This window comes from Rhamphochromis longiceps, linkage group LG14 (assembly GCF_057381845.1).
Source record: "Rhamphochromis longiceps isolate RC_006_pf linkage group LG14, R_longiceps_female_GT1.1, whole genome shotgun sequence".
NCBI lineage: Eukaryota > Metazoa > Chordata > Actinopteri > Cichliformes > Cichlidae > Rhamphochromis > Rhamphochromis longiceps.
The window spans coordinates 11,184,159-11,205,753 of record NC_140570.1 but is presented as its reverse complement, the minus strand read 5'-3'; the positions used below and the strand labels follow the sequence as shown (position 1 = coordinate 11,205,753).

At 40.2% G+C, this 21,595-nt stretch overlaps 1 protein-coding gene across 2 annotated transcripts in view; it reads left to right on the top strand.

The window, feature by feature from the left end:
• Nucleotides 1-763: 763 nt before the first annotated feature.
• Nucleotides 764-21,595, top strand: part of lsamp (limbic system associated membrane protein) — a 245,977-nt gene continuing 225,145 nt past the window's right edge. For both annotated transcript variants that reach the window (XM_085379558.1, XM_085379557.1), the window contains exon 1: nucleotides 764-1,212. In XM_085379558.1, the coding sequence (XP_085235684.1) occupies nucleotides 1,058-1,212 (155 nt within the window). In that variant the 5' untranslated portion in view covers nucleotides 764-1,057. The remainder of the gene's footprint in view (nucleotides 1,213-21,595) is intronic.

Sequence of the window (21,595 nt, the reverse complement as noted above, 5' to 3'; positions counted from 1 at the left end):
CTGGTTAAGCTATTCACGGCTCCGTATCATCCTCAAAATGGTAAAAATAAGTATAATTTTTTTTTCTATTATATATAGAGAATGCTTCCAAAAATATCCTTTGGTTTAATTTCATGTCTAACATTTAATGGAACATGTTAAATGGAATTGTATAATGCAAACAACAGGCTCTCCACCTAAATCATAATTAGGTACAAAAAGTATCCACTGGAGATCTCATGGTCCACTGCAAATCTGCTAGGCATGGAAATGCTATGGGAGCTAATGGTGTAAATGAGTGGATACCTGCTGTAGATAAATGAGCTTGTTTGAAGAGTAATGGTACTGAAGTGATCCTCAGAGGGAAAGCGTCTTTCTGCATGGTTTCACCTCAAGGAAGGAAAGTTTTCTAGACCTATTTAAAACTTGAAGTTTGGGTTGTTTTTATTATATTTTTTTCTCTGTTTGTGTCCAAAACCTGTTCTGATATTCAAGACGCGTCGCGTAATAGCCTTCATGGATATTCAGATACACAACTCGATTCTTTTCTTCTGTTGAATATTTTTGTTTTTTTTATTCTCTAAAAATAAAAACAAAAATAAACTTATTCCACGGTGTTCCTCGGTCCTCGTTCGGTTGTGTCTCACCGAAAGGGACCTCAGGTGGTGCTGTTGTCCTGACAACCAATAAGGGGAGCATCGGAGTCAGACGGCTGGATAATCTGAGAGAGAGAGAGAGAGAGAGAGAGAGAGAGAGAGAGGTAGGGGGTGGTGGTGGGGGGTGATTCTCCCAGACTCTAAACAGAAGCTTGCCTCTCTCCATCGTCGCTGTGCCGTGTCTTTACGCGGAGAGCTTTGTGCGTCACTGGAGTACAGAAGGAGGATTTTGGCCCCCCCTCCCCCTCCAAAAAAGTATTTTCGGAACCTCGTGTCACCCATTCATTCCGAACTGCTTTGGACCTAAAAACATTCCCGCGTTTACCAGAAGTGTGGACAACTACGACTGTTTCCCCCTACCCCCTTTTTCACCCTTGGATTTATAACTGCAGAAACGCGCGCGCGCTCCTGTGCTTTCAAAAATGCAAGTCGGACGCAAGTCGTGCTGGAGGCAGTTACAGGCTTCGTTTTTCAGACTGCTTTGTCTTATCCCCACAGGATTCCCCGTCCGGAGTGTGGATATGCAGAGGGCCACCGACAACATCACTATCCGACAGGGCGACACGGCGATTATAAGGTAAGACTCTGCTTCCAACTTTCCTCTGCTGCTTCCCCACACCCCCGCCTCTCTCTGGATGCTGAGCAGCAGCAGCAGGATCCTCCGAGCGAAAGATTGCAGCTTGTTTTATGCATTCATTTATTTTTGTTGTTGTCGTTTCTTTACGAACTTTTTTTCTCGTTTGTTCAGTACAGAGAAGTGACGGAAATGTTGAGCGATTGCATGTTCTCCGCTTGCGTTTCTAACTTTTGTGTCACAACCTTTGTGAGAATCTTTGTGACACAGGACGCTGCGGCGGTGGTCACACCGCTTTATGAACTTAAGATCAAGATGCTCTTGATAAAAGGCAAAGTGCGTCACCGTGACCGTGGCAATCGTGGTGGTGGGAGGGTTAACGACAAAGACTGATTACTGATTGCAGACAGGAATAACATGTTGAAAAAAACGACGTGTGACGAATCCTCCATTAGATGTTAGGAAAAGATTAACTGCCAGCAGTCTGCAGGGGGGCAAGAAGATGAAGTAGCAGCAGTGCAGCTGAGAGCTCGTTTGAGGGTTTTTTGCTTTTGCAGCTTTGTTTGTGGCCCCGCAAATTTAAAGATTCTCTCTTTACGCGGGTTTTTTGCTTTTTACATTTTTATTTATTTATTTATTTATTTATTTATTTATTTATTCAGCACATATGTTAAGACATCCCATGTAATCACTTCGTAAACAATGGAAGCTGACAACTGTCTTATTGTGATACTGCTCGGCATGTCTGGGTGAACACGTGATGACAGCCATGCGTTTTTGACAGGCTATGAATGCAGAAAGAGGATTTGGATTGTTTTGTTTATTTATTTGTTTATTCATATGTTTTGTGCACAGGGCTTTTCCTCAGCAGCCCCTCTCACCCACTCTCCCCAATCCTTTAAATGTACTCCAAATCAATTAGTTCACCACATAGTGACTGTGGCAATGGCAATTTTCTTTATATTTCATGTGTTCATTACATGCAAATTCAAAATGCTTAACACATATGATAAAAAACATGACAACCTGTGTAGGTTTACAGTGCCTCTAGGCTGTGAGAGAACAAACTGCGGTTATATGCTGGACTTTTAGCACAGCCGGTCAACAAAGCCTGCAGGCATGGACACCGCTTCCCCAGCCCCATATAAGAGAAAAAAAAATGCAAGCACACACATTTCCGCATTTCCTCACATGTGCCCTGAGCTTGCATACACACAAAAGCTGTATGCCCAAACACACACACACACACCAAGAATAAATCCCTTTAATGGATTCCTTCTGGTGCACAGGTGCCATCCATTTAGGTATCTGCTGATCAAGTTAGTCATCTGACTCAGTTACTGTTGAACTCAGCGGGGGTCACAGCTATTTGTTTCACTTTCCACATCCAGTTGACTGCCTCGTTGCTGTAATCAGCCATTTGCCCCCACCCTAGTCACTCTCTATTCTTTAAAGGTGAGGTAACGTGGCAGGCTCTGCGCTCACCTGCCGAATTAGATTCCACTTTCTGGGAAAACTGTATCCCCAGTCCACTATTTCACCTTTATATCTGCCAAACGATGTTTGAATAATCTGTGGTAATCGCTCAGTGAGTGTCATAATTAATTTGATGTTTGCAATGCATCTTGTTGGGACTGATGATCAGTCTTATTTATCGTAAGGTAGACAGCGATAAGCTCTGGCTCAGAGCCCCGTGGCTCTGCTGAAAAACACAACCATTTTTCACACCCAGTTTCCACCTGACAAATAGGATCGAGAGGGGGTTTGGTGGGAGGTAGTTGCAGGACCACTAAGGCTAAAACGTACAAAGTTTGAGCAGGCGTGGGAGGCCGTTGGCTAGTAATTTGTCGTGTTACACAGTGTTGCTGATTCCGTAAGGGGGGGGTTGTGAAGGCTGAGGGGTTATTGTTGACCCGGGGGCGTAATAAGGCCTGCGCTCCTTTAGCTGAGCCTGTGGCTGCAGTCGTGACACGAGAGGAGCGATGCAGGAGTAGAGAAACAGTATGTGGCCAAACAGCCGCTGTGACAGAGCACACAGCAGCAGGGCCTCGCTACTGAAATGAGAAAGGAAATTTATTTTTACCAGGGGCAGAAGTGTGTCATGCTGAGTAAATAAGCAAACTAAACTCTTTCTCCTCATGCGCAAAACTTTCAGATTTGTAGCACCGTTGTGAGTCACAGTGAAACACTGCATCACGAGTGTTTATTTAAGCTCCGCGAGGCTGCAGATTCATCGATGTCATGAGAATAATATAAAGGATTGCATCAGCTCTCTGCTCTATATTTTTATCAATACCACAGTCATAAAGCAACAATCTGCACTGGAAATCACAGTGGACACTCAGTCGAGTTATAGCTGACTGATTTATTATTACAAGATTTGAATAGTAGAAATAGTTTCCAGAAATTTTCCTTTAATTTTAGTCAGAGTTGGTCAAATCGGGCTGTGACACAACTACAACATGATGTTAGTCTAACAGATTCACAGTTCTGAAAAATAGTGAATGCAGGGTTTTTTTTTTTTATTTCAATTTCTATTTAATATTATTAATTTTTTTTTAATTTGCATGATTAAAACTTCCACTTTTAGCCAAATTGACTGCATAATGTTTATTTCGTTTGATATATATTTAAATATGCAGCTCTCCTCTCTGTATACAGTGGTGTTAACCCTTTAAGACCTACCATAGAACCAAGTCCACCAGAGCTTATATTATATTTTTACATGCTGTAGTGCCATTCTTGGGAGTATTTCAAGTTGCTATACATCAATACAACCATTATAGCCCAAATTATAATAATATGTCTGCATTAAGTGCATAGTAATTACATAAATTGCAAAAAAGTGCAATAAACTACAAAAAAAATTAAAATCGTTTTTGGTTTTTTAACATATATTTCTAATTAGAAAAATTTAAGGGGCTTATCCCTCAAAACTGTAAATGCAAAAAAGTTGCACAAAATAGTTTCCCACCACAGGAAATTTATTTTGAGTGTCTTCATAGTTTTATTTTTGAAATACACCATTTTTTATATACTGCAGGAAAAACAAAAATAAATATTATACTGCAAATTTGCAAAAAAGCAGCATATGCATCAAAATAAACTATTTCCAGCAGTGCAATATGAGTTCTAAGCATCCCAGAAACGACACAGAAAGTCATAAAGTCAGACATAACTTTTAAAAACATAAGTATAGGCTTATGAAGCCCTGATGGTAAAAAAAACTACATTTCGCGCTGACGTCTATTCCAACGTAGGAAGTGTTACAAACAGCTGATCGGATCGGCAAAGCGTGTTTCTGGGATATTATGTTTTTGTTGCTGCAAGTGCTTTTTATGCAGTTTTTGAAAAGCTATATGTGGAAGGAAACTGTGACCTAGGACAAGCTGATGGCATAAGATGTAAGTACAACTCCTCCGGTTTCATATGCAAAAAAAATTATTGCGCTAGCTTATGTGGTTGCAGTTCTACAGGGATTTAAAAATAGTTGCACAAAATGGAGCGTGCCCACTCTGACCGGTTTTAAAGGGTTAAAAAAGTGTCCCTGATTTCCTATTTTTTTATATCTCATGTAGGTTTGGAATTTTTCCCCTTAATATTAATCACCTTCATTTAGAAACTGCATTTTGTGTTTCCTTGTGTGATCTTTGGCTAATATTTAAATTGCCTTGATGATCTGAAACATTTAAGTGTGACAAACATACAAAAACACCACTGTATCTATGTGTGTGTGTGTGTTTTTGTCACGTGTGGTCCCGGGACAGTTCTGGGCAGTATCTTAACTCTTCCTATGACTACACTTTTCTCGACAGAGACCTCCGATGTTATGCCTGGAATCTGATGGCGCTACTCTTCCAGTTTTGGAGTTCCAGCTCTTCGTGCTCATATTACCACTGGGAGCAGTTAGAACTTTACCTTCCTTGTCTACTCCAGTTGCTCCTTCAGCCCCTGATATATCTCTGTTTTTGTCTTCCTGATGTTTCAGTCTGCTGGGATTGCTACACCCAACACAACTGCAGTCTTCTGTTTCTTTTCCACCTCCTCTATGTCTTGCATGTTGGCTAGGAGCTGCTCATCTGTCTGGAACTCAGAGTCCCACGAGACCTTAGCCCTGTTGTTCTCAACCACCTATCGGGACTTGGGGACTTATAGTCAGTATTTGGTACAGATGTTCTTGTACACCTTCCTGGACACTTAGTTGTGTCACTCTATTTAAAATGCAGCTTGGATCCTACATCCTAGACCTTTGCATAGTCTGTAACCTGTGTCCGCTTGGTTGTGGTAGACTCCAGCCTCTATGGATCTGGTGCTTAGGGCCTGGTCTTGTGTAGTTCATGATCAACAGAGCCTGTGTGCTATGCTTTAGGCTGGCCTTTTCTGGCTGCTGATAGTATTTCTTGATGTGTTCCACTTGCTCTGTCTATTGATAGCAGGGATTTGGTTGTCCACGATAGTTCCTCCTCCTGTTCCTCTTCACCTGTTCGTCTTCAGCTGCCTGAGGCATTCATGGAGCAGCTCATCTTGGGTGCAGTCTTCCTGATGTCTTCGTGAATGCTCTGTTATATCTTCGGCTGTGGCTCTGACAGTCTGGTTCTTGCCCTTTCTCTTTCTCGTGCTCATAGAGCCTCAAGAGTTTTCAGGAGTTGTGAGGAGTTTTTATGTCATTACATTAGTGGCATCTATCTCCTCCTGTGGTCAGCTTATTATTCCAGTTGGGTATCTGTAGGGATTATGTATTGATGGCTTTGATTTCATTCCTAGCATTCAGCTAGTTTCTTAGCACCTGACAAACCTTGTTGAGATATTTGACTATGTCTGATCTTTGTGCATCTTTATCATGGTTCCTATTGTCCTGTGGGACACCCAGGTACCTGTGGCTGTCCTATATATCTGCTCTTCAGCTATTCTGGCAACTTCACACCTTCAGTTTGGACAGTGGTTCCCAAACTTTTTTTGGTAGGCCCCCCTTTTTTTAACAAGAAATATGGTTTGGAACGATATTTGGCAATGCCTCATCCTCTGCTTTGCGTTTGTGTGGGAGCCCCATCAAAAACCTGTCCATTATGCTAGCAGAGTCCAAGCATTTATAAGGTTGGGGAAACCTGCAGTCAGCTGAAACTGAAGAAGTCACTTGGATGAGTGACGAAACGTTTCTCCCATTGAAAACGCTATGTCCAGATGCACAGAATCAACTTTTGGGAGTGTCCAAGCATTCTTTTTTTTACCATTTTAGGTCTGCCTGGCCTGAGAGTCCTGGTGTCCAGTGTACCGCTTTAATAACCAGGAGTGGGTGCTTTGTCCCTCTGGTGTTATTTGTTATTTCCAGTTGTGTTCTGATCTGTCCTTGTGATGTGCCTACTTCCATGTCATGGAGAGACAGGTAATTGGCCGGTAGAAAGAGAGAGAGTCGGGTACATTAGAGCTGTCAGAGCTGCATTAAATTAATTTTCAAGCATGGACTGGTGGTGAAAGCTGATGCTACAGTGATGACTATTTAATGGTCTCATGCATAGCATCAAGTTCCACCACAGCTCCACAAAACTGACCTATCATCAAAATTTCTGTCACAGTAATTTACAATGAAGATGCAACGTCAAAACTTTGACAAATGCTTTCATAAGCTGAAATTTATATAGCGCAGTATGTAGTCTAGACAGTGGTGGGAGGAAAATTGAGCAAAAACAGATCAATTTCTGGATTTCCTGACAGAGGGGCAGCAATGGAACATCATTTGGGATATCCAGTCCCCAGGGGGCTTTACTTTTCTCTCTGCAGCTCATTAGATTGGTGAGCTGCTTTCTTTTTCTCTCTCTCTCTCTCTCTCTCTTTCTCTCTCTCTCTCTCTCTCTCTCTCTCTCTCTCTCTCTCTCTCTCTCTCTTTAGAGTTTAGAACCTCCCTAGGCATCTCTCTCAGTCCCTCTTTGCTCTTCACCACCCACCCGTTGTCCTTTTCTCCTCTCCCTGCCAACATTAAATTGTCCAGCTGTGTAGTCTTAACCTGATTCACAAAGGGAACATGAAGTCAGATGAGATGAAACTCATAGATGAGTTTCTTCACAAGGATCTTAAAGGAAAGCCCTGGAAAGGGTACGGCTGGTAACTAAAGAGCTCTGACCAAGGAAGAGTCACAAACAGAGAGGGAAAAAGGAGTACGATGAGTAGAATTAGTATAGGAAGGAGGGAGAGGGGAAGGATGCAGTATTAGTACAATCAGCACAATAATCCCTTCTGTTCCAGCCTGGGCTGGGGTAGGATTTTCAAATCAATTTCATTTTCACTCATCACGCTACAGTGGGACAGCTGACCGGCTGCCAGTTGGGTCATTATCGTCTTTGGCCTGGGACTGTGCAGAGGTGAGAGAAAAAGAAACGAGGTTTTGGTTGATGTTTTTGCCAACTGTGTAAAGTTTCACGAAGCCCTTTGGAACAGCTCCGAAGCGTCACAAGTTCCAGATGCTTTCATCTTGGTCAGAAGGATCTGAACGATGGCCTGCAGAGACGGTGCGAAGTCTTTTGGCATGGCAGATGAACAGAGTGTTTACGCTGTCATCTCGAGCTCACAGTCCAGTCCAGTTCAGTGTGCTGTCTGAGCCACTGTCAGAAATCCCCAACCAGATGGTTGTAGTTGGATTTTGCTGCTTCATCCTCAGAAAACATACCAGGACATGCTGAGCTCTTTATTATGTGGTTGCAACATGTTTTGTGAATATCTCAACCAGGGAATTCAGATTCTTTTTTGGGGGGTGTTGGGTGGTGGGGCAGCTGAATACTACAGCAGTGCTTCTCTCTAAAAGCAATTCCACTCCATTCCCATCTTCACATAGACTATTGCTGGACAGGCCAGGCTGTCTCTAAGTGCATATTTAAACTACTCAGCAATTTCTCACTGCCTCTGGCTGCCTATGGGTGAAAGCGGTGGAAGTGGAGTGGAAGAGTATTGTTATTACACTCTGAGAACCTCAAAATGTCATAGTGCTACATAGCTGCAGTAGATGTACTATTAAAAGACAGAACTGACTCAAAGGGTATGTTTGAAGTAATTACCAGTCGTCCATATGGTATGTGGTATATAGCAGTACCATGCATGTGTCTTTCCCACTTTACTGGATGATTGTATCTAAAGTTCACCCAGGCTTTGTCACTGTAATGAAACTTTCATCTCTGAGTGGTTTGTTAGCCATCTTGATTAATGACCAAATCGGTGCATCTCTTTTAAAAGCAAACACATTTTTTTTCCTTCTTACAATTTCATGCAAGTCAGCGTTTTTGACAAAAATATGAAAGAACAAAGCAGGACTTTGGATTCACATTTAAAAACTTTGCAAGTAATCTTGACATGAAGTAGACAAATGAATAAAGTGCATGAGCTGCGCTTAGCTGAACCATGGAAGCAGGTTAAATACATTTAAAGCTTTCCATCAGTCAGAGTGAATTAAAGCTGAAACATGTGGGTTTGAGCTGTCTCTGCAGCTGTAAATCCACATGGCTTTAAAGCAGATTAGAGGCATGCGGTAAGTATAGTCCTGGATGAGCGCACTCATTGTTTACTTCCAAATTTTTCCAAATCAGCAAAAAACTGACTCATTGACAGATACTTTGTGCAAGTGGCCTATATGTCGTCAGCAGTAAGCGGAATGTCTATTGCTCATTTATTCATGACACACAGAGCATGCAAGCCTTTTCATTATGCTGAACCTAGTGTGTCTGCTTTGATAACGGGTACGAAAAAATAGTTTTCTTCTTCTTCCTTTTAACTGCAGGTATCACATTAGCCAGTGTTGCAAGATGTGTGTTTGTTGTGAGAAAACTAGCTCCCATGTTTGATGATGATTTCAATATGTTTTTAGTTCCAGTTTCAGCTCTCATCATTGTGCATGTTTTGTCCCTAATTAAACATTATGTGTCTCTTTAGGCCTCGGAGTGCAGTGGTTTGGGGTGGGTGATTTAATTGGCACTTTAGGCAGGTTAATTGAATATTTTTAATTAGGCTAGAATTAAATTGAGCTGTTCATGCTTTTTGTGACTCATAACTTGGACCTTCGTGTGCAATTATATGGATTTATAACTACTTAATTTATAACTACTTGGTTTCCAGTTAATTAAAAAGCTAATACTCCAAGCATCTTTCAAGCCTGCCCGGTCCTTATGTGTATAGAGTTTTCTGGGACTAATGAGTTATTTTGCTTACACTGTTCTTTATTTGTATTTGTCTTGAGTCAGTAGCAAACCTATTCAATGGTTTGGTATTTTCATTTATTATTTTACTTTAAAAAACAGAACATTATTTTAGAGAGCAGTTATGTCATTTCTAGTTTAACCTTGTAGGTAAGTTTATCTCGCTCTTACAATTTCTTTTCAGACTGCAGTGATACAGAAGTGTGTGTAGTTGGCCTAATATCACAGCAACTTGGTGGTAACGGAGCTGGGACATGGTTAAGTTAAGAGTGAGGTACGTTCAAAGCTTTTGGAACTGGAGAAAAAGAAGGAAGTGTCCTTGCTTCCACAAGCTGAAGGATAATCTAAAAAAGGTTGCAGTTTTTACCCAGAATAAAAGCTGAAGCACTCCCACAAGAGGTACGGAAGATGCCTAGTCTGTAAATCTGTGCTTGACACTATTTTTAAAATAACTACAAGTAATCAGTGGCAACAATTCTGAATTATTTTGATTTGGTTGGAAGGACTTTATGAAATGTTATAGCTGTTTTACATGTGAGACGAATGTGAAATGTGAAATTTGAAAAATACAACCGCAAAACACTTTTTGTTATATTGCTTATTTTGAGTACCCACTGGCAGCATAAAGTGTGTATGGGTGGAAGAAATAAAACCCATGCATTTATTTAACTGCCCCATGCACAGCCACAGTCTTGCAGTGTGGAAGCAGATTAACTAAAATTTATACTGCAATAAACAAAAGATAAAATATGTAGAAAACCGTAGTGCTCTGCAGTATGGGAAGCTTAGATATGTGCCACTGACATTTAAAGTCAATGGAGGCCTTTCTTGGTTATTACAACAGTGGTATGCAATGATCCATAGTTACATAGCTGCACTTTGTCACTGTGACTTATACAGTATAAGTGAGCTTGTACTCGTTCCTGACAATAAAGATTTTTATTCATTATTGTGTATTTACAGTTCAGTCTCTCAAAATGTGTATAAAAATTCCTGTAATTCATTTGTGGTTAACACAATATATTTCAAAATCTGCACTTTAAGCCCAAATTTATTGTATAACCCAAACCTTTATATATTTTGGTACACAAAAACCTTTTGGTAACAAAAATTGTGTCAGAATTTCCCTTTGTGTTATGTTGTGTTAGATGGTCTTTGCTGCAGTAAACTCGATGGCTGCAAGATGCCAAATATAGGCAATGGTACTGATAATAAGTGTTGTTTAGCTAAATTAATATTAAACATACCAAGACTTGTCTAATTTTCTGTTATGAAGAAACTAGTTTTGTGTCATAATATAGCAAGATGGTCTTTGATTGATGGTTCTTTGACTTGTTGTTCATTCTGTAAGTGAATGCTGCAGTTGCAAGCCAAATGCGTATTTATTTATGGACTTCTCTAATTATATGGTATTAAAAAAGACAGAGCAGCAAATAAAGCACGCTTTGTTGTAAAAACAAACTGTTCTGGATTTAAAAGGAAAGATAAAAGTGAAAAAGCCAACGTTTTGGCTGCGACAGCCGCTCCTAAGATGGACTTACTACCGAGGAGCTTATTTATCTGTAGTTTGCAGCATTATCATACAAGTTATGCAGGAACTCTGAATTTTGATATCTCCTAAAAGGGCATTTCATGCACTCAGTATCTCCTTTCACTGCTTGAGTTGATAGGCCACGCTTTGAAGTTTCCTGTTTTTGTTTTGTTTTTTTATATTCAAGCATCAGCAAGATACTTCTGAGATAAATTTGAATTTGTATTAGAAAAGTATTCTTTGTTGTTCTGGATCAGCGTGTTAAATTATGTTTTCGGCTGTATATTCATAACCTGCACGCAACATCGCGTTGACCCCTGGGGAAACTGTGCATTTGTTTCAAAGGCATGCTCTAAATGGCCTTAATGGCAACATGTTTTGATCTGCATTATCCCACTGAGTCTTACTTTCCATTTCAAAAGAAAATGATCTGAAAAGCCACAGTGGTAAAGGTGTGGGAGATTAATTAGAGTTTCTCTCTTGAGCATTTGGCATTTGGAAATGGAAATGGGGCTGATGCCATCGCCTACTTGCTTTTACTATCCCATCTGACTTGTAGAGCATAAATGTGTCAGATGTTAAAAAAAAAAGTTTAACTGAAGCACTTTTCTACTTTATATAGCACATTGACATTCAAGCATTCACATTAACATAAAGAAAATGACAAATAAGTCAGCATTGCTTGTCTCATTTAATCCTTTCCAGTTCAGTTTAATCCTCTACCCTGTGGATCAGCATTGTTTTTGACTACAAGAACATTGCTTCTGTTTCTGTGTGTTACACAATTACCTACAATTAAATCAGGTCCCCAAGTGAACAGTTTGGATGTTGATTCTGTTAGCCCAGCTATCAGGGACCAAGCAGCCAAGAGCATACAGGCACATGTGTAATCTTCAAAAAATGGGTTGTATTATACCCCAAAAAGGACAAAATTATTACAAAACTTCTAAATGACAAAAACAAACTATTTTACCAACCACGTTGGCACATAAACTAAAGGCCAGGTTAACAAAATTCGACTCAAAAACCACTTAATAAACCATAACTCGGCAAACTTTCCTGCCCAAATGAGAGACAGCTCCAGTTATATAGCTATCGAATGCCCCATTGTATACACCAAAACCACAGAGATAATCGCTAATCATAATACAAGAAGAACCCTATTCTCCCCTGTGTGGTCATAACAGATGGTTAAGTCCATTTTATTGGCCTCTACATTTAAACCAGCTCAGCCCTCAGCCTCCTCTTTCACCCAAACCAGGAAGGATTGGAGCGGCAGCCAGGTAACTCAAAAGGAACAGAAAATAATTAACAAAGCATATATCCATATTACCGTAACAAACAATACAAAACAGATTCTGCGCCATCATTTGGACTACAGCTTACTGCTGTCATGTATTACAAACTACTAACTCCAAATTAACTTATATTCACTGAACAATGTAAAAATAAGACAGGAAGGTAAACATGAACCCGAGTATTTGAGTTGTGTGGTTGCATGCAGCCATCACACCAACATTCATAAACTGTCCTCTAACTGTGGTTTAAAAAAGTACCATTGAACCTCACCAAGTCCTTGTCAGCTCCCACCTATTGGCTTGTGTTGGACCCAAGAATACAATGCAGGGTTGGCTAATTCATTATTAGCTAATGTTCAGCACTTAAACTGCATTAGATAAAGCACTGCAGGGCACTCACATTTAAATGGCTGTTTGCATACAAAGGCTCTCTCATCAAGGACTTGAGAAGCGATGGCATTTGACTTGAGAGCACTTGTCTAACTGAATATCAGTGAAGTAACCCTAACATAGAGTTTCCACAAGTGACAATACAATAAATCTATCTTTTTGTGCAACTGCGCAGATATTTAATGTAGATTAAAGAAATGTATTTTACTATTCAATTTTTTCCGCCTGTGGTAAACGTGAAAACACCACAAAGAGGCCATTTAACAATATATTAGCTGCAGTTATTATATCGTCATCTGAGCCCTTAGCCTTATACTTTCTGATAAGTTGAGACGTAAAATATTACCATGGAAATGATTAATTGCTGCAACTTGACCTATCTAATTCATGTTCACTTATAAGAATGATTGTGTATCTTATTATACACAACATAACAGACATACAGACACATATTTAATATGTATGTAAATTGTGCTGTATAAACGGATTAAAGTGGACCAGAACCATCTGGAACAGCATCCTGACACCTTCAGTTAATGAGCCATTAAATCTGATAGGCATGTGAGACTTTCATGGTGAAGATGTAGATAAAGTTTTTGGTCATGGTATTTCAGCGTGTAACATTTTAAGAATCAGAATCAGAATCAGAATGGGTTTATTGCCAGATGTTGAGGTTTACAACATTAGGAAATTGCTGCGGTGCTTCAGTGCAGACAATAAGAATTAAAGTGCTATGTAGAAAGAAAGATATGTGCATGAGATATACATGAGATATATACATGAGAATAAGAATTATGAGTGCTACGTAGAAAGATATATACATGAGTGCAGGTGGTGATCAGTGCCAGACATGAAATGATGCAGTGACACAGCGTAGGGTCATGTGTTAGTGGCGGGGACAGTCATGTGGTTATTGTTCATGTGTCCAACAGCAGAGGGGAAGAAACTGTTCTTGTGGCGAGAGGTTCTGGTGCGAATGGACCGGAGCCTCCTGCCTGAGGGGAGCAGGTCAAACAGACTGTGTCCAGGGTGAGAAGGGTCAGCTGAGATCCGGGCTGCACGCCGCAGTGTCCTGGAGGTGTACAGGTCCTGCAGAGATGGGAGTCTGCAGCCAATCACCTTCTCAGCAGAGCGCACAACACGCTGCAGTCTCTGTTTGTCCCTGATAGTGGCTCCAGCGTACCACACGGTGATGGAGGAGGTGAGGATGGACTCGATGATTGCAGTGTAGAATTGCATCATCGTCCGTGTTGGCAGGTTGAATTTCTTCAGCTGCCTCAGGAAGTACATCCTCTGCTGGGCTTTCTTGATGACGGAGGTGATGGTGGGCTCCCACTTCAGGTCCTGGGTGATGGTGGTACCCAGGAAGCGGAATGAGTCCACAGAGGTGATGGGGGTGTCAGTCAGGATGATGGGGGGGAGTGGGGCTGTGTGCCTAAGTGGCACGTAATTGCAAATGAAACTTTACAGAGAGATATCAGCAAACACAAAGTGATGTCAAATGTACAGCTTGACACAAAATGTGTTTCTGAGCTAAATGTACGGTTTTTGTGTTTCACTGGGAGAGGGGGAACAAAAGTTAATATGCGACACTGATAGATAGAGAAAGATGCAAGAAAGAGGAAACAAGATGAAGATGAGAGATCATTTTCAAAGGTAAGTCCTGCTGAGCAAGTGTTACAGCAAGTTATAAAGTGTCAATTTGAATCTTGCATGTAATGTCCTCATTTATTCTAAGGTGCCTTTACTAGGTTACATCAAGTATAGCAGACACTAATTTATATCTACTTTTTTATTAATAGGTTTATAGTAGGTACACGTATAGCTCAAATAACATCTGCTTATATTTTCCTGAATTCAGATGGGTAAACCCACAAAGACCAGTGAAAGTAGCAGCAGCATATTATTGTGTTGTTTTCCCGATGCTGCACTGTTCCACCCAAATTTAGAGTTCTCCCACCTGTAACATCCCAGGTAAATCTTGACTATATATACACATTACAGGTCCTGACCTAAATAAATTGTATACAAGTTTGGGTTTTTTTTTCTCTTCACGTATATGAGTGGGAATTTGCCTCTTGCCCTATGGGAGCTGGGTTAGGCTCCTGCATACCCCACCCCCATCCGTGGCTCCGACAAGGACAAGCAGAAGAGAATGTATAAGCAGTGTATGTGGGCAGAGTCCATTTATGTTTTTCCTATCTTTAGTGTACGTTTCACTTATGCTCTGTGCAAGACCTTATTTATGTAATTGTGTCTTAATACTCGTCCACACGCCTTGTTTTTTGCATTCATAGTTTGACCTGTTTTATATGCAAATGAAGCACTTTGATGAGTCTAAAGTTCCTTAAAACATGTTAAGTTTTCAGTTTACTTAACAGATATTTGCATCGCTTTGTCTCGTGATGCTAAAGGACATAACACGATATGGTATGCCTGAAATAAACATTCTGTCCAAAGACTTAGAACAGGTGGCCAAGCACAAATACAGTCCCTTGGAGAGATGGCAGTAACACACTTCCTTTGTGTCTTCAAACAAAAAAAGGAAACCGCTCAGCCACTTTTTCAAAAATATTGTCTGTTTTATTTCTTGAGGGTATTTCCATTCAGTCCTACGACAGAACCTGTCAAAAGTAAATCATACAGGAACAAATGGTGTTGTGAATCTGGTGATATGTTTGGCATGTTTGAAGGAAAGTAAGGAGAACAATTTTTTACTTGTCATTTACAGTTGACACACAAATTCACACAGGAGTGCTGCAGTCGCAGACACAAAGCCCCTCCCCTCACAATAGTTAACAGTGAGTTGACACAGACAGCTCTGTATGTCACGGGGCAGGCAATTAATTTTCCACATAAGAAACTGGGACTGTTGCACACCAATAAGCTGGAATCAGTTTTGCTCATTATTATATTCATCTCTTTATAAGCTTATTGGTTAATTGCCTCCTCTGTGACATAAAGTGTTGCTCAGAGCTGTCAGTGTCATCTACTTAAGCTGCTGCTGGGGCTGTGTGTGACTATCTGCAGCACTGCTCTGCAGATTAATGTATCAGCCGTAGGAGGTGAAGACAGCACTGTTGATATAGATACTGTTGCTTTATGAGGACTTTAAACAAGTCAGTAATGCTCCAGTTTCTACATTTGAGTCTTAAGCAGATGTCACACACATTAAGCTGGTCTGATCCACAGGCAGAATAAAAGATGGATGTAGCAGGCTGGTTTATATGGTATGACTAAAATTTACCAAAAACAGTCATTAAATTACAAGGTTGCAGCTAATGCTATGGTTAATATTAAAATTATAATCTTAATGTTGAAGCTAGGCAGTCCTGCTCATCATTAACAGAAACAGTCACTGTCTACCTTGCAGCTCTATTTGATCAACACAGAAATATGGCACCAAGTCACCAGAAGCACAGGACTACCTCACACAACTCAAACAGCCCTACTATCTAATCATCAAATGAACTTACAAGCGGATCAAATAATAACTTCCCCTACTGTATTTTATCTTTTATATAGAGAACTATATTTGGAAGTACAATTGCCTCCAAATAAATGAAAGTATGAAGGTAATAAGAACCTTGCTTTTCCAGATATGTTGCTGGTCCTTTCCTTTCATCCCCAGCAACATCCTCTCCACATTACATTTTTCTTCCTCTCCTCCTCTTGGCTCACTTCTCCTCTCCAATATCCTTCTCTCTGCTTCCTCCAGAGGAAGCCAGTACTTCTCCTTAATTGACTGGTTTTGTCAAACTCCCATGTCTACCATTCAAGGACAGGACTGGGAGCTGGATTGTGTGTGTGCTAGTAACTCAGTTTATTAGCTATTGTTTCCATATATGTACCTGTCCAATTATGTTTGTGTGCGCTCACAGCATATCACTCTGCTGTGCTTGCCAACAAGGGATTATCCACCAAGTACGAAGTCATTTTTTTGTTTGGAGATGAAATACTTCAAATCAATTTATGACTTTTATTTAATTTGTTTTTTTTCTGTCTCTCGCAAAATAAAACAAAACCATTCATCAAACAATTAAAGCAGAATATATGCACCCATCCCTTACAGCAGACTGACGAGGCGAGGCTGCTATATCGTGCCATCGGCCCCTCTGGCCACCACCAGTAGGCGATAGGTGCAGCGTCTTGTCCAAGGACACAACGACCGAGACTGTCTGAGGCGGGGCTCGAACCGGCAACCTTCCGATTACAAGACGATTCCAGTATGTCCCTGCAGTTCTCTGACGCACCCCACTGTGCTGTGCTCTGCTGGATGCACATTCCACTTCAACTCTTACCCGGTTCATAATTCGTCTCGTCTTTGCCGCTTTCCCCTCCTGTCAGTTTCACTTGATGTCCCACTTGTCACAAAAAAGAAGCTGTATTTAAAATCTAAAATCTGCTCTGCTCTTTTGAGCGACTCCATGAAACTATCAGCTTATTGATAATCAAATAAGACACTTTTGTACAGTTATTAAAAAACTTGCTTTGCTATTTTTTTTAACATGTGTTCAGTGTGGCTTTACCCATTTGCCTTAATTCACATTGAAGAGCTGGGTAAAAACAGCTCTGATATCTTTAGGAGTGATGCAGAGGTTGGGATATTTTCAGGTCATTTACAGAGCAGCAGTGTGTTTTATTCTCTTTCATTCTTCGCTCTCTTTTCTTTGCTTTTTTTTTTTTTGTCCTAGTTGCAGTTCTGGCCCGCTGCACCACATCTGTGTCATTTCTTAGACACATCATAAAGAGATATGATTTGAGGAAACCATTAAAAGGGGGTTCTCCAGAATTATGTCACACAGCACAAAGACAGATAGTGATGAAAAGTTGAAGATGCAACCCAGAAGTTCCAGGAGTTTCTGCTGCTTTCTCCCCAGATACCTTCTGTCATGCATTTATCATGAGGTACCTCTGATGGAAAGTTTTCTCTTCTCTTTTTCCTTTTTTAATGCCGTGGTTGCTTCAGAAAAATGACGCTAGTTCTCTTTTCATCCTGAAGGTGTATGGTAGACCAATCCACGCCGCCGCATGCAACCTTTTTTTTTCTTTGTAGGTTGAAACTTGCACTTCCCAAGGCTTTAACACAGTAAATGTGAAACAGCAAAGGACACAGGATCAGGCTCGTGAAGCAGTGCGCAAGACATTAATGAAGATAATGATCTTATGCATGAGTATGAGTGGGACTAGTGCTTATGCTAAGAAATTGTCATCCCAGATAATATTCACATTTTTTATTATGGTACTGAACTTTCCAATTATCATTATCAGTGGGACGCTTTCATTAATGTCATTTATGATTGATTGTGATGTACTTACATCATTTTGGGGGGATTAGAACAAAGTTGATGAAAATATTTTTTTTGCCATCATTTATCACCTTAAAGATCATTTTAAAATCCGTTTAAGTTATTAAAAGGGACAGAAACAAATCACAGTTCAGGGATGTCATCTAAAGCCTTGATGATAACTTACAGAAATTATCCATTTATTAAAAACTCATCTGCACACTGGCTGTTTTGGGGGGATTTAAGAAGCTGAAAGTAGCACATATATTAGAAGGTGGGAGTTACTTTTTTTCTCTTTTGTTTCACTGCAGTTAGATGAATATAAATATTGTTGTTTTCAGCCTGGTCTATTTCTGTTTTGGCTCAGCGTCTCTCACAGAAGTAACTATGGTAGCACTAAACTGCTTTATACCTACAAGTCAGCATGAATCAGCAACACAATGAGCAAACAGAAAGGAATGCATCTGTACCAAACGCTGTTGGGCAGTTGTTCCAAAAAATTTCAGCAATATTTGAGAAATGTCCACAGATAAGTTTATAAATGAAGTATGCAGTCACGGTGACATCCATGTTTTTTTTAAACCTCACGTGACCATATGTGGATAACAGGCTCAAGTGCTGAGTTACTACCTAATATTTTAAAGCTTAATTAGGAATTTACAACCATAACCTTTAGAAGAGAATTAGCTTTAATATACGAAAAGAATAAAAATAGAATTCCAAATATGAGAAGCGCAGACTTCCTGAACAGTTAATTACCAAGAAAGCCAATTAGATTATTTGTCAGATTTAATTGCATTAGAAATGCACCAAAAACCCCACAAACAGCCCACAGGTCCAGTTCACTGACAGCTGAGGTAGGGCCTAGCAGACAGCTAGTAACTACAGCTAACACCAAACAGTGCATATACACATAATAAAGTAAGAAAAGCTTAATTAGAATTAAATCTATTTAAACAAACTAAATGGGAATGCCGATTGTTTTATTAATAATGAAGCAACAACCTAGGTAGCTGTAAGAGAGGCTGACAGAGACAGAGAGAAAAGGGGAGACAGGATGGAGCACAGAAACAAGATCATGTACTATGACTCGAATGTGCTCCAACTCCAGACCTTCAGATATCTCCATTTGTTATGAATGGTTACGCTGGCTATATAGACCAAGAACTAATTATTTGTTTATTTTACACAGCTCTAACATGTTTATTTCTGCTGTAAATGAGGGCATCTCGAGCCAGAGGAACCACCCTTTTTATCATTTATCAAACAACATTGGTTATCTTTTTAGCTCTGCTACTTGTGTGTCAACTGCTGCCACTACATATAGCAATGTAATCAAGTTTTCGGCTTTATTAAGAACATGCAAGTAACTGTGGCGACACAATTTGGGATGGATGTACAAGGTCTGCAAAGAAACTAAATCTGATCAGAGATACCAAATTTTAAAGCAAAAAAAAGAAAATTTAAGAATGAAATAAAGTTTCTGTAAATTCCATTGATTGGAGAATTGGAAAGTGTTTTTATGAGGTAATTCAACCTTCACACTTTGCTTCCCCACCTTCACACTGTTGGACAGTCAAAAACACAACAATATGATTCGTAACATCATTGCATGCCGTGACTGAAGAAGTTGGCTTTTCTCATCCAGACTGGTTAAACAAAAAAAAAGAGCAAACTCTTCTGTCGTGGGAAAGTCTATTGATTCTGTGAGACTAAAAGCAGTTTGACATGGTGCGAGATCAGAGGGAGAGATCACAAGGATACAAGAAACAAGGCGCGCTATCACAGCTAAGATAAAAGAGGCACAAGCTGAGGGATGTGTTTCTGTGGGCGTGCCTGCTGCCTCCTCGGGTGGTGCGATTTAATAGGAAGTGTGTGTTCAACTACACCAGATGTTTGTGAGAGTGTGTTGAAGTTTTTGCACTGTAGTTGCTGGTGGAGAAACTGATACACCCCAGCTCTTCCCACCCATCATGTACACATTTAACCTCTGTTCTGCCTCATTACGGAAAACAATGAGACGGGATGCCAGTTTTGGCTATGACACACGAGCTGACACTTGAAAGGAAATCGGCCTCATATGATTTGGCAACGATAGAGTGACGAGAGCCAGAGTGAGGAGAGAAGCAGAGAGGGAATGAGTTTGAGGAAAGAAAGAGATTGATCAACGAGGGGGTGGAAATAGCATTGTGCTCCAGGCTATGCATTTTCCACTTGTGAAGCCGTCATTTGTGCTCTTTCTCACACTGGTGTCTAATGCTTTCTCAGACCTCACCTAGCAAACAACTCCAGTGTGTCTGTCTGGCTTTATGTTTCTGTTCCACACTCTCCCTCATATTATTTCCTCCCTTTTTGTATCGCCCACAGAAGCAAAACAGACAGATTTCCCATCTTAGTTTAGTTTAGTTTATTTTTTTTAACCATCTGATCTATATTATATATCAGTCATAACATTATGACCACTGACAGGCGAAGTGAATAACACTGATATCTCTTCATCATGGCACCAGTTAGTGGGTGAGATATATTAGGGAGCAAGTGATTGTTCGGCTCAAATTTGATGTGTGAGAAGCAGAGACGGGCAGAAATGCTATTGTAATCCGATTACTTTTTAAAGTAACGAGTAAAGTAAGGGATTACTATTGCAAAAAAGGTAATTAGATTACTGTTACTTTCCCGTAAGCACACTGCGTTACTAAAACCGTGATTTTTTTACGAGAGTGTCTCATGACAATGACGTAAGCGAGTGCGACATTCGTGGCAACAGCTGTGTGCAGATCAACAATGGATAATATATCGAGTGCGGGAGAGAGTATGAGCGTGCAGCGTTTAAAGCGTGGAAGTACTGACCTTACTTTGAGTTTGATTCCATATAAAGTGACAAAAACATTAGTGTCCGCTGCTCACTGCGTGGGAGGAAAACTTCTTTTTATAGTGAAAAAACCCCTAAACTTCTGAGCAAGCACCAATACGCTGCCACTGGAATGTGAAATTCACGGAGAAACTGCCGTATCCTTCCACTGACCGCTGCGACACACCTGCACCAGGGCAAACCTCCAATTGCCTCACTCCTGCTATACAGGTGAAAACAGAGCAACAGGACCGCTGAGTCTTTGATTTTATTTATTTTCTGCTGTGTTTTACTTGCATCTATTTGAAAGAGTGAGTGTAAACACAAAAACCTATTTTATTTTATGTGCTGGAATGTGCAGAAAATAGGTTTAAATGTTAAACAAACTTCTTCCAGTCAGAGAATGTTGCATATAATTTAATGTTTGCATGATGCATAAAGTTAAAAGATTAAAACTAATAAAAGTTTTAAAAAGAGACTTTTTCATTTGATTACATTTTATATGATGGATTATGCAGAAAAAGTAGAATTGGGCTGGAAGATCTATTGCTTTATTACCTATTTAAATCATGTTTTAAAAAGTAACTTAGTAACTAATTACTTTTGAAATTAAGTAATCAGTAAAGTAACGGGATTACTTTTTTGGGGGGGATCAGTAACTAATTACTGATTACTCTTTTCAAGTAACTTGACCAACACTGGTGAGAAGTAATGTAATGGCCAGACGACTGAGTCAGAGCATCTCCAAAACTGCAGCTCTTGTGGGGTCTTCTCCGTCTGCAGTGGTCAGTATCTATAAAAAGTGGCCCAAGGAAGGGACTTTGGTGAACCCGTGACAGAGTTGCCAAGGC